Source organism: Strongylocentrotus purpuratus, unplaced genomic scaffold (assembly GCF_000002235.5).
Source record: "Strongylocentrotus purpuratus isolate Spur 01 unplaced genomic scaffold, Spur_5.0 spur5_scaffold_4, whole genome shotgun sequence".
Lineage (NCBI taxonomy): Eukaryota > Metazoa > Echinodermata > Echinoidea > Camarodonta > Strongylocentrotidae > Strongylocentrotus > Strongylocentrotus purpuratus.
The window spans coordinates 15,335,217-15,348,901 of NW_022145610.1; the positions used below are offsets into that span (position 1 = coordinate 15,335,217).

At 37.9% G+C, this 13,685-nt stretch overlaps 1 protein-coding gene across 1 annotated transcript in view; it reads left to right on the forward strand.

Annotated features, from left to right (window-relative positions):
• The first annotated feature begins 9,573 nt into the window (after nucleotides 1-9,573).
• The window catches only part of LOC100889016 (protein PRRC2C), a 41,960-nt gene continuing 37,848 nt past the window's right edge, over nucleotides 9,574-13,685 (forward strand). Inside the window, exons 1-3 of the mRNA XM_030997087.1 lie at nucleotides 9,574-9,747; nucleotides 11,291-11,463; nucleotides 12,214-12,379. Coding sequence (XP_030852947.1) covers nucleotides 11,349-11,463; nucleotides 12,214-12,379 — 281 coding nt within the window. The 5' untranslated portion in view covers nucleotides 9,574-9,747; nucleotides 11,291-11,348. The remainder of the gene's footprint in view (nucleotides 9,748-11,290; nucleotides 11,464-12,213; nucleotides 12,380-13,685) is intronic.

A 13,685-nucleotide genomic window follows, 5' to 3' on the forward strand; every position in this document is an offset into this window, starting at 1 on the left:
TTATGCAGATGAAAAATAGTCACATTGAAATTGAACACACCGCTCTACTGCGCGGTGTACCTATCGGTATGCAGGTCATCTTGAGCAGCAGTTGACATTTCTTCATCGGGTTAGGCGGCTTTTCGCAGACACGTATGCAAGAACCACATAGCATTTTCTTTCAGCCGGTAGCCCATCCCACGCTCATAGTAATACCTTGGAAAAAAAAGCTCTTTGATACAAATGATATGATAAAAGTTTAGTTTAAAGTTAAACTATATATCGAAGTTTGTGATCTGCATGGCGCGCGCTGCTGATGATAAAGCCCCATTGTTTGCGATAAGATAAGAAAAATCTAGAGGGAACAGAAGATTCAATGACATTTGCAAGGGGTCCCTTCATGCATGGTCAAGAATCTTGTTTTAGACCTCTATGTTGTTGTTTTTTTAATTACAAAAGAGAGAGAAGAGAAGAAAACAAAATACTCATAGAAAAACAAAAACCACACAATAACAAGGGAACACAGAATTTTTTTTCAGAGCCTTTTCCCTCAAAGCATAGTAAAATTCAAATCAGAGGCGGCCCTCCTTGAGAGCAGGGGGCACGGTGCCCCACTTTTACAAGTACCCCAAAAATGCCCCCTTTTACATAGGAAAAGTGCCCCTGTCTAGTTTGTAAAAGTGCCCCTTCCCTCTTGATGTCTGATAATTGCCCTTACTGTGACACGTGCCCCTTTTCCTTCGACAAGTTCCCATTTTCCATTCCCATAAGGGCCCTTTTTAATCTCTGGTAAATGAGGTTCAGATACGAGAAGTTATTCCTTTTCCCTATTCAGATAAGTGCCCTTTCACCTCTTATAATTGCCCTTATTCAAATCTGAGAGATGCTTGTTTTACTTTTTGACAAGTGATGTCTGATGAGCGCCCCTTTTCACCTCTAATAAATACCCCTTTTATTTTTAAACGTGCCTCTTTTTTTCTAATGAATTCTCTTCTTCCTTCTTAAAAGTGCACATTCCCCTTCTAATAATCCCTTCTCATCTCTGATAAGTGACCCGTTTATTCAACATGTGCCTCGTTTTCTTTTTATTAAGAGCCACTTCCCCCTTCTCATAAAAGTCCCCTTTCACCTCCGATAAATGCCCCTATTAAAATCTGATCGGTGCCCCTTTCTTTTCATCATATTAAATGCCCCTTTCATATCTAGACAGTGCCCCTTTTCACCTCTGATGATTTCTCTTTTAACAAGGATACGTGCCCCCTTTTCCTTTCTAATGAGGGATCTATCCCCTATTCATAAATGCCCCTTTTCACCTCTCATAAATGCCCCTTTCAAAATCTGATGATTGCCCCTTTTCCGTCGACAAATGCCATTTTCCCATTCTCATAAGTGCCCATTTTATAATCCCTGGTGAGGCCTCTTTTCAGGTTTATGGAGTGCCGCCCATTTTCACCTCTGATAATTACCCTCTTATCATTAAACGTGCCCCTAATTTAAAGGGACTAAGAGCAACTTTGCCAAAAGCTCGCTCGCTACGCTCGCTCGCACTTGATATAATTGTAATTTACCAAAGGCCTGTATCCCTATCAGGGTTGTTTTTTTCCTTAAAAATGTAATTTCCCGCACTGAGACCTCTTAAAAATGTTCTTCGCTCGCTCGCAAATAAATATTCAGACCATTTTACCTAACTGCAAAATAAGATCTTGTATGATATAAAAAGAGAAACAAATATTGAAATTATCCCTGATAATGTAATTAGGCCTACAATGTAGGGATATATACTAATGTCTAAACAAATTTTTATTTTTTCGCTTTGAGATTTTTGTTTGTAGGTGTCCTTTTTTTTCTCCAGAAAGTGCCCTTTTTTTGTTAGTGCCCCCCCCCCCGCTTTGGAAGTCGCTCGGCCGCCCCTGATTCGAATATTAAATTTAATTTAATTTAATTCAAATGTATTGGTCCGAAAGGAAATTCGTTGCGTTTACATACATTATTTACGGCCTTGCTGAAAAGCAGCTTCTAGCTGATTGCAGGCTTTTTAACCGTGATAAAGACAAAACATTATTCACAGGAAAAGAAATGTACATACAACATAAAACTTAAAATATTGCACTTTAATAGCATTCACATTATATAGATATTTTCTCTCAATTTACATTATATTCAATGTTTGTTTATAGTCCAGAGTAATTACAAACACAATATTACATTGTAATTATTATTGTAAATTATTATTATTATTATTATTATTATTATTATTATTATTATTATTATTATTATTATTATTATTATTATAATTATTATTATTATTATTATTATTATTATTATTATTATTATTATTATTATTATTATTATCATTATTATCATTAATATTAATATCATTATGATTATTGCTATTATTATTATTATTATTACCAATATTAATATGAATATTATTATAATTATTATTATTAGTTCGACTCATAATATCAGTATAATACAATTTTTGTTATCAAGCAAACAAGAAACTACAAACAGTTTAACAATCAAGAGAATTTATCAGAGTTATTTTTTATATGGCGTTTTTTATCACTTCCTACACGCAAATAGAAAAGAATATGATACATATTACAAGTCATACATTTTACATTTTATTAAACAGACGGATAGAGTACGGAACACAAAAGTTCAGGTACCTCGAAGTGTAGGTTTCTTCGACTGCCACCTTTCAGCACTTCTTATAGCCTGACATAATTTCCATTCAGGGGGTCGCGTGAATCCCTTGACACCATGACAGCCGAACACACTGATCTGTTTCTACAAACCTCATCAACATCTAGTCATGGGTGTCGATCCCGGGGGGGGGGGGATGGGGGGATATATCCCCCCCCCCCCAATAATTCAGGTGGGGGGGGGGGTGGCCTGTACAAACATCCCGGCCCCCAATAATTCACCCTAAATAAATATTTAAAAAAATAAGAGAAAAATTAATGATGAGAGCCCGATGAGAGTAGTTAAAGATAAACTTGAGTTCTGGTAATGCGATTGCATTGTGAAAGAAAAGGTGTGGAATGGATCAGAAAAGTTGATCATATTGCATATAAGTAATGGTGTGTAATGCAAGGTTCTGGAGTCATCAAAATCATCATAAATTTGGCAGAGTCTTGGTAAAGTAACAATCACTTACACAGAAAGATGTATATGGGAAAACACACATGGTGTCGGGGCTAGTACTACACTGATTTCCTTATCTTTCTATGCTCATTACTCAGCCAGTATACATTTTCTTCCAAAATTGTTTGGCACATGACATTTATTTGTAATCTTGAACATTCAGTGTAAGTTTTGTTAGATTCTGTGAGAATTCATCTTCTTTTTTTTACCAGAACTCAAGTTTATCTTTAATGATTATTACTCGCAAGAAGACTATCAATATACACATTTTGCTATCCCATTTTCATAATACATACAAATATATACGAAGTAAATGAGATAACCGTATATGAGACAAAAATAAATTGAATTCTCGCTCATACGGCTTCATCAGGAATTGATGAATTTATTCATTTTGTTCAATCAACAGCATCATAGAAATGCAATGCGCCAAATGCAAAGACGCAGCGTTAAAAAAGCAACGAGCTAAATGTTAAGCGCGAAGCGCAAAAGTAGCAATCTGCAATGCACATCAGACAATCCTGGACAGTGTAAACATAGATGAACTCTGTGACGAATTCGTGATGAGATCGGAGACAAGTAGAAAGATTTTCGGACATTAGTATGACTTATAAGATAGTTCACCAGTTGTTATATTGTTTCCGCTCACCCTTTTTAAAATTCACGTCATTGTATCTTTATTTTTTTTATTTTCACTCATTTTATTTCCTGATATTTCCTAAAACATTTTTCATTTTTGAAGTAAGATTATTATGTCACAACTTATTTTTGGTTTATAGAAAAGCTGATGTAGGCCTATGTCACTGGCGAATGGGTAGGAGGGCTTGGGGGAGGGGGCGCTAGCCCCCCCCCCATAAAATCCAACCGTGACTTATTTTCAATTTCATACAAGTGATTTATAAATGTTCGTGATATCACATGATTTCCAACAAATTCGCGTTTCTCCATTTCTGTTGCAAACTGACACATTCCCAAATAGCCAGGAAGAGTATATATTTTGTATAGTCACTAAAGGGCCTAATTAGTGGCCATTAACACTAACAGTAGTATACAATTCCTTTCCAGAAGCTATTGCGACAAGCACTGCCGGGAGATAACATGCTATACCCACCACTCGGGCTGTGCATGGAAAGGTTTGCGAACGAACGTTTCTATACGTATATCATGTGGAGAAACTGAATTCAGACAAGGATTCATGTAAAGAACAATACAATGAATCGTCTTCTTTCTCTAATAATTTAGTGAAACGGCAAAGCTTCCGCGCTTTGCGCAGGAGGGAGGGGGGGGGGGGGGGCAACTGAATTTAGACGTGTATTAAGAGTAATCAAATGAAACGTCAAAGCTTCTGCGCTTCGTGCGGGAGGGGGAAAACTGAATTTGAGACAAGGACACGATACAACGAATCGTCTTCTTTCTCTAATAGTTTAATGAAACGTCAAAGCTTCCGCGCTTCGCGCGGGAGGGGGGGGGGGGGGGGGGAACTGAATTCAGACAAGGATTAAGAGTCGAGAATGGACATCGAATCGTCTTCTTTCTTTAATAATCTAATGAAACGTCAGAGCTTCCGCGCTACGCGCGGAGGAAAAGGAACTTGATTCAAACTTTAAGGATTAAGAGTCGAGAATAGTACATGAAATCGCCTTCTTTCTTTTACAATTTAATGGAACGTCAGAGCTTCCGCGCTACGCGCGGAGGAAGGGGAACTTGATTCATACAAGGATTAAGAGTCGAGAATGGTACATGGAATCGTCTTCTTTCTTTAATAATCTACTGGCTACGCGCTTGGGAAAGGGGGGGGGGGGGTACAACCTGCCACACGCTTCTACCTCTTGGTTGCTTTGATCCATTGCCGAAAATATTTTGGCACCTATCACCCCCCTCCCAACCACGGATACACATCGACACCCTTGTCTATTGGTCCATCTATTGGTCCATCTGACCATCTATTAATTTTGCTGCTTGTTTGCCAATGGTTTAAGGTTGCATTGGCTTGTTTCTTTCTGGCACTATATTGTACAACATAAAAAACAACCGATAAAAAAGTGACATATGGTCCTATCAACATGGTATGAACGAAGCTTTCGCATGCAGATAGTGCATTCGCTGGCTCCCTTTTGTTGCAAGGGCTTTTGTATGCCCATTCCAGACTAGTTCATTGTTAATGTTTGTGCCCAAATATTTGTATAGACTATAATGTAAATAATTCTCAGTCTAAAATTGAAACGAGTCTAAAGTAATTCAATTTAACAATACATTCTATGTTTGTTTGTTTGATTTTATTGGAGTATTTTTCAACATAATAGAAAGTAACATACAAACTAGTTACATATAATATTAACAAAAGTTAAAATATATAATGTATCATAAATTATCATAATATAAATCAATTAAATAATGATATATTACAAAAAAAAAACACGTGGTTGACAAATCATTTCAAAATTTAAAAATGCAGGAAACCGCCATCTTTAATAGGTGGAGCTTGAACGCGTTTGGGCCTCAGGAAACTGAATGAACCGTAGGTGAGCGACCAAACTACTAACATAAATCAGAAGAAAACAAAATTATTATTTCTGTTAATATTTATGTACATGCATGCATGTGCAAGTGTGCGCGCGAGTGTTTTTGTTTTTGTTTCATGACTTGTATGCTGATAATAACCAAAATCATATTCCTATATGATTTTTAGATTAATTTTTAACCATTTTTGTTTTAATGCCCAATTGTTTAATTTAGCCTAATAACTTTCAAATCTGTTTTGTTTAAATGTCTATACCTTTCGCTTTAAAAGGCGAAATGAAAGTATAAATTGTTTAATTAGGTGAACAACGCATCCAAATTTTCCCACTTCATAGCTCCCCCCCCCCCCCCACCTAAACAAAAAAAAAAGAAAGAAGAAAACTACCCAAAATAATTCTTCTTCTACGGAACCGCTCCTATCGGATTGATATAAACATGATTTAGTATTCCACAAATTGTGTGTAGCCTGCTTGGATTCACCAACTTTTTTTTTTTTTTTAAATTTGTGTGTTTATTAAATTTTCAATCATACAAAAAATACATATTTACAAGTCATTGGTAATAATTAGACAAACAAACAAACAAAAACCAATATGTATAAGTACAAATAACAATAATGAAAGGACAAGAAACTTATACAAAACCATTACAGTAAAGAAAGACCTTGAATTTACCCAAAACAGCCATCACTGGCGCACACGAACATGGATTCACCAACTTTGATATAATTATACCTTTTGACACTGTTCATTTAGGTGGAAAACTCGACAAAACGTTTTATGATTCCGAATGACCCATCAGAAACGTAAAGTCCATCTAACTATATAGTAATCCAATGACATCCATAATTGAACTCCTATGTAATCCGAAATGAAATGCAAGGGCTGGGCCCAGCTGCCGGACAGGGACTGTTGTTGACGTGGAAGGGGGGGGGGGGGGTGAGTGAGGGGTGTAAAGGGTGCAGGATAACCGTCGTACTGATGGGGGGGGGGGGGGCAGTCCCCCAAAATAAAATTCAAACGTGGTTTATTTCTAATTCGATACCAGCAGTGGCGTACGCAGGATTATTCAAGGGGGGGGGGGGGTTTAACATTTTGAAATCGGGCCGAAAATTGTACTTAATGTAGACACATATAACAATGCTTCTGTGTTGACATGAGCGATGATTAGTGCAAGAGCTAATTGACTTATAACTAATTAAGTTTATGCCAACTGTAAGTTTCAATTTCGCAACGACTCATTCAGCCGCTTTTATTTTTATTTTTTTGGGGGTCTCGAAATTTGAAAATTTGATATTTTGATCCGTAGGGGGGGGGGGGGTTGTAAGGTGACTTTTTTAGGTCAACCATTGGCATAATTTATTTATTTTAATTAAATAATTAATTTAAAAAAAAAAAAATCCGCAAAGGGGGGAGGGGGAGGGGGGGGGGGGGGTTAACCCTACCCCCCCCCCTGGGTACGCGCCTGGATACCAGTGGCAAATTTTGCTGACATGACATGATTTTAAGGAGTTTTTTAATAGTAAATTATACTTTTTAAAAGTTTATTTTGGTGTTGCGCATTTTTTCCCAGTACGACATATAGTTAAAACGCAGTAGGCCCACATCTTGACTGTTATCGTCGATATCCGCACCGGCGAACCCGGCCCCTCCCCCTTATGCCACTTGGTGGTGGTGCAGCACCCCCCCCCCCCCCCCCCCCCACTGAACCTGGATCCGTCCTTGCTAACATATTTTGTCCAACAACAAAAAACTGTTCGTGAAACAACTTATAGGAATAAGAATTGTGATCATAGGTATACGTACCTTTACCTTTGATTGATTTTCCATTTTCAGTTTTCACCTTTGAAGGACATTTCGACCTTAATAACAAGGAAGTGAATGAATACAGAAAGAAGGAAAAAAACACACATCGCTGCGTTAAAAAGTACGAATGGTTGACAATAGGGATCACTAATATACAAATAACGCACGTCCCAGAGTGCAATAGCGGTGAATGCAGTACGCGCGAGGTTTCTTTAGATTGGTGCCGCTCTGTGCAACGAGCCGCTTGCGGCGAGTTGACAGTGCGAACCATCTGAAGAAACCGAGCGTTTACTGCATTTACGTTTTGCACAACAGGGTCAAGTGCGTTATTTGTTTTATAAAATAGCGACACAAATAGCAAAAACGAAACTTTAGATCTAATAAGTTAGAGTCTACGAGAGTTCGATCTAGATCTAACTTAGATCTAGAGTTATGTTGGTTCTAGTCTACTTCTAGATCTAATTAGACTAAGACCTTGCAGGCTTACCAAAAAGTCAATGGGATTCATTGCCTTGATTAAAAATAAAATCCATACAGTGGGTCTAGAGACGAGTCTACATCAGACAGCTGAAATTCCTGGCTTCATTATAAAATCCAAAAGTCAAAACAGGCCTAAATCCAAGGCAAAAGTAAAATAAAAATTTGCTTTTTAATAATACCCCGCTAGCGCTGGCCGCTCTAGCTAGCTAGCTAGAGCTAGCTACGCGTACATTGCGCTGGGGATCATGGTGGAGCGTACAATATTAGCTACGCGTAGCCTACATAATTGCAATGCAACTCGAGGGAGCGCGTACTACACGTACGCGCGCGCACTGGATCTCCATGGTCACGCGTACGCACCGTGCAATATAACTTTTTACTGCGCTTTTTCTGCACTCATTTCTGCAAAATCGTGCTTGCATCAAAATTTTTTCAATGTCATGTGACGCGTATTGACCAATCACGATGCTTAAAATACTAGAGCCATTTTATAATTCTAATCAATTGTATTGCGTACAATACATTGGTGACATCTCTCCAGGCGCGTACGCAGGATTTTTTCAAGGGGGGGGGGGGGGGTTTTAACATTATTAATCGGGCCAGCCGCTGAATAAGGGGGGGGGGGGGGGGGGGGTAAGGTCAGCTTTTTTAGGTCAACCATGGGAATATATTTTTTTTTAAATCCAAAAGGGGGGGGGGGGTTTAGAGAAATTTAGGGGGGGTTTACACACACAAAATTACCAAGGGGGGGGGGGTTTAACCCCCAACCCCCCCCCCTGTGTACGCGCCTGCATCTCTCCCATTTGTTGTTATAAATGCAGTGTTACATAATGATGAAGTTCCGATTTTGTCCTGTTTGCAGTATTCCATATTTCCATTCCCTATTTTTTAGTGACAATTTTTTTCTTTTTATGCTACATATATTATGATTCTGTTTAGTGTTATGTATGAAACTCAATAATTCAATAAAATACTATTATCCAGGGGATGATTCCAACTGAAATTTGATTGGGTTATTTTTTGTAATGCAAGGCTGCATAAATTTTATTGTAAACAAATGGGGGGGGGGGGAAGCTCAACTTTTTTGCTCCCTCGGTTCACTTTCTCACATTACCATCACAGAATTTGTCTGTGTATAAAAGCAACAATTAATTTGAGGTAATTTACATAGGGTTTGGGGTATTTATACCAAATAGTGAGGGTGAAAAAAGTGGCACACAACGTAAGTTCATGCAAGACAGGCATAATAAACATAATTTTAACAGACACTGACTCCAGGCCCTGTGCACCCCCCCCCTCCATTGCCCCGAGTCTCCGGCTCCCATTCCCCTCCCCCTTCTCAACCCCCCCCCCCCCCCCATCCATGCACCCCGGACCTGACCCCGCTCAGCGGTGCCACTCCTGCCATCTACATGTATACTCAACCTATTCATGTTTTGTGTGACAGTCATTATTTCCGTTTGAACAGTAATTACATTATTCAATATAAACATACAGTCACCACTCAGCAACACCCGAACATTGCTCGGCCCCTTCTAGCTTTTCCCCTTGCCCAGGGGCTTCGATTGCGAACAAAGGCAAATTGCTGCTTTGCATATGATATAGACGGCTTTTACCGAACGCACGAATGGAGCCGATTATTCGACCGAAGAGCCGAAGCCTTCCGCCATATTTATTGTAGCGGATATTTCTTGAGAGAATATCATCTCTCAATTGACATTATATCCATCTGAATTGACAACATCCTCTGTTCATAAGGGTGACGTAGGTCATCATACTTTTCTCCATTCATTTTCCTACAGAACGAGCAAGGGTAAGTTGAGAAACATAGCATATTTACGTGAAATATAAGCCATAAAAGTGAAGGGTTCCGTTAAACTTGATATTGTTTTGTTGCTGAAATACATACAACCCGCTATACATCCGCTGTGTAGCTGTGTTTCGTATTCGTTTATGACGTTAGAGTCTACGCCTAGGCTAGGCTATGGCTAAGCCTATGGGCCTGCGTCTGGCTAAATGTATCGCAGTGTATGATCGTGATTGATGATGATATTTGATGTTGGATGTTTGTAGTTAGAATCTAGATGAAACCCTTTGTAGTTGCAATTTTACAATGAAGCTAGTTACCTAATTAGTTAGCATTTCATTTCAATTTTTCATTTGATTAATTTTCCACAATAATTTTATCAGCAAATTGAATTTACAAAATTACAAAAAACCTGATAAAAAATACAAAGGTCCGAGAATGAGCATCGTCCACATAAATGAGGATAACCTCGTAAATGCGTACTAATCACGTCCTTTGAAATAGGTCTAGGGATCGTCCGCATTTTCCCGGACGTTTTTTTTCCTCTCGCATTCTGCCGGTGTAGGGTTCCCGATCCACGCTGGTAATGCGAAAAAACGGATTTCGCATAATAAAATGCCCACAGTTCACCGTCTAGTTTTGTGGGATGTCCGTCTCCCTGATGATTTATCATTATGATGTGAAAGTCTCTGTCACTTGTCAGTGCTGTGTCAATGAGAAGTGCATCATGGAGCATCATTGCGGAATCCGTTTTTCGCATCGTTAATAAGGATTTTTAGGACGTGATTTGTTCGCATTTATGAAGATATCCTTGTAGGCCTAGGTCTAAATGTAATTATATGATCATGTAATATTTCCTATGATGAATCAATTAGACTATGACAAAAGACAAATTTTGACCTTACTGAAACTTGAAAGTTCCATTCTTTGATAAAATGATATTGATTACGATGGTTGTTCTGCAGATACTGTAGGTCTACTTTGTCTGGCTCCACTGACCTCTTTCATAATACACTGAAGTACACTGTACAGATTAGTGAGAGGATATTACGCAATGCAGTTTGTGACTTGTTTGTGATTGCCAATCTCATCATGTGCAGTAGCCAGTAGCTTCTACAATGTACTAATACTATTTCTAGACAGAAAAAAAAAAGTTTGGTTGGGCCTTACGCCTATGTTGAATTTTTAAATAAAACAGATATTTTTCTCCCCGTACATTATAAGGTTTTTCTTTTTATTGAACAGTAACAATATGGACGTCTGTAATTTGAATAAAGAGGAATAGGAATGAGATGAGAGTGATGAAATTGGAGTTGTCAAACGGACGAGTATACAGAACATCCGTGTACACGTCGCAGCCTTAATGCGTGCAGCAAATTCCACATCGAGTTTATACGTATGCAACTGGAAACCAAAACATGCTTGAAAGCTGTATGAACATGTACATGCAGCTTCAGATGCTTTAGAAACGGCATTCATGTCATTATCATGAATAAGTGAAATGATTTGAAACCTTATTTTGATACGTTCTTCTTTTTTTTTTTTATAGTGGCTTCTTGCACGTTCTGTGGTAGCGTGAATAAGAGCTCCATGACAGGAAATGCAGTATGTCTGACCGTTCAGCAGTGACAAACAAAGGGAAAGATGGAAAATCAAAATACTCTTCCCTCAACTTATACGATACTTACAAAGGAAAAAGTGTAGAACCTCAAAAACTAGCAGGTAAGTGCCCATGAGATGTGGTACAGTGGTTGGGTATGTGTTCCGTTACTATTGGTAGTGGTGGTGCTGGAGGCAGTGTGTCCTTGTAGTGACCGTCCATATGAGAAATGTATATGTAGTTGGCTCTTATTGATTGTGAGAACTTGGGGTGATGATTTTCAGTTTCAAACATTGACCTGCTATGTTGGGAAAATAGTGGAGAGTGATGAGTAAATAGAAAATTTTGTTTAATCTTGGAAGTTGTACACATTGTGTGCATGGCAGATGGGATGGTATTCAGAAAACAAATCCTTTTTTAATTTTTTTTAAAGGATCTTAAGTTACAAAATAAAGAAATAATGCTTTGCTTACCTTTTCATTGCCTTTATGAGTTAATATTGTTATAATCTATTTGTGTTTGCATTCACCTATGAGCAACATAAATTAACCAATCACTTGTCACAATTTACTTTTTTCTGACAAAGAAAATATTACTTGCTGAAATAAAAGTAACTAGCCATCATATTACTGTCCGTGATTTGATTTATGGTTAATATTAAATTACTCTTTTACTCTTGTTGATTAAAGATACATTGTTGACATGTGCTTGGTACAAGTTTAATCAGAGTTGATGCCAGAATATGATCGTTAATTATCTGTTGAAGTTATGTGAAGTGCTTTACTTGCTTCACAAAATGTTCAAGTGACTGAAATTAGAGAAATAGTAACAATTTACATGTATTCTCAAATTGTTTTCTGCTATTCGAACAGTGAGCCATGGCCGTGGATTACAAAGTCTTGGCAAAGTGGGCAATGCCCGTCGTGTGCCTCCCAACCTCCCAAGCTTAAGAAGTGAACACCAAGGAAACGACCCAAATATTAATCTTATATCAGGAAGTGGATCAGGATGGGGATCCGACGAAAAGAATTCAGAAAAGTAAGTCCTGGGTAGTGTTTCACAAAGGTCCTAAGTTGAACTTATCTCTAAGTTGGACTTAACAATTATGGAAAGCCGTTAGCATCTTTGAAAATATTTTGTAAAAATTATTTTAAAAGGCATAAAATGTTGATTCAAATCATTCATATTTTCTATTATCTTGGGGGATTTCATGTTCTTGATGTGGAGTTTATGAAAAATCTAAAATACCTCAATTTTACTTTTGAATGTATTCATTATACAGCAGCTCTCCATAACATTTAAGTCCAACTTAGAGTTAAGTTTGACTTTGGATCTTTGTGAAACACCCCCCTGGTGAATTCTATGTAACTTATGACTCATCACTCGGAATGACCCATGGATGTTGGTTTCTCAACAGTTGACTCATAGTATATGTGTAGTTGGGTTATTACAGACGTGTGTCAATCAAATGTGATTCTTTACGTCTGGGGACCGACCTTTAACGTCACCATCCGAAAGAAGTGAGTTATTAAGCAAAGACAGAGAGCTGACCGTACCACGGACATTACCGCTAGATGAACTCACATAACGTTTACTTATCCATCATAAAGTATATATCAAAACAAACAAAATCAAACCAAAAGATTGGTTACTGTGTAATTTGAACTGAATGGGGGGGGGGGGGGAAGAAGCAAAAACAGCTAGTAAACTTATAATTAAGATTTGCTAAAGTGTAATCATAGTTTTAAAATATTGTTAGTTTTAAAAATATGCTAAATCTGTTGCGTAATTTACCCTGGCAACAGAATATTTTTTGTTGCGACAATGGCAGGGGGACACATTTCAGTGAATCTCTGGTAGAAGAAATTTATGAACGTTATATGCATGCATGATGCCAGTAATGTATTTATTACTGTTACTAAGCACATGACATTGGTAATACTGCATATACAGTGTACATTGTATTAAGTTTAATGCGAGATACTTATTTTTACCTTGTTGTATCGGTGAAACATGTACACTAAAAAATTATTCTGCTGGGTATATAATGGAATTTCCCTTCTGTCTCCATCAAATCTTACCATTATGTTTGTATGATATTGTAGTTGTAGTAGTAGTGGTCATTTTACCTGACTGCTAAGAAAGCATAAATGCTAGGTAGTAAGCAACCAGAGGACCAACAGCTTTAGGTCCTCTCTGAGGGACCTGGTAATGAGGACTAATGCCTTCCCAAAGGGCACTAGCACATCGACTTGGGTTTCAAACCCGGGTCACCGGATTACGAGACCACTGCTCTACCAACTGAGCTATCACGCTTCCTCTATATTGAATGGTGATGTATTTC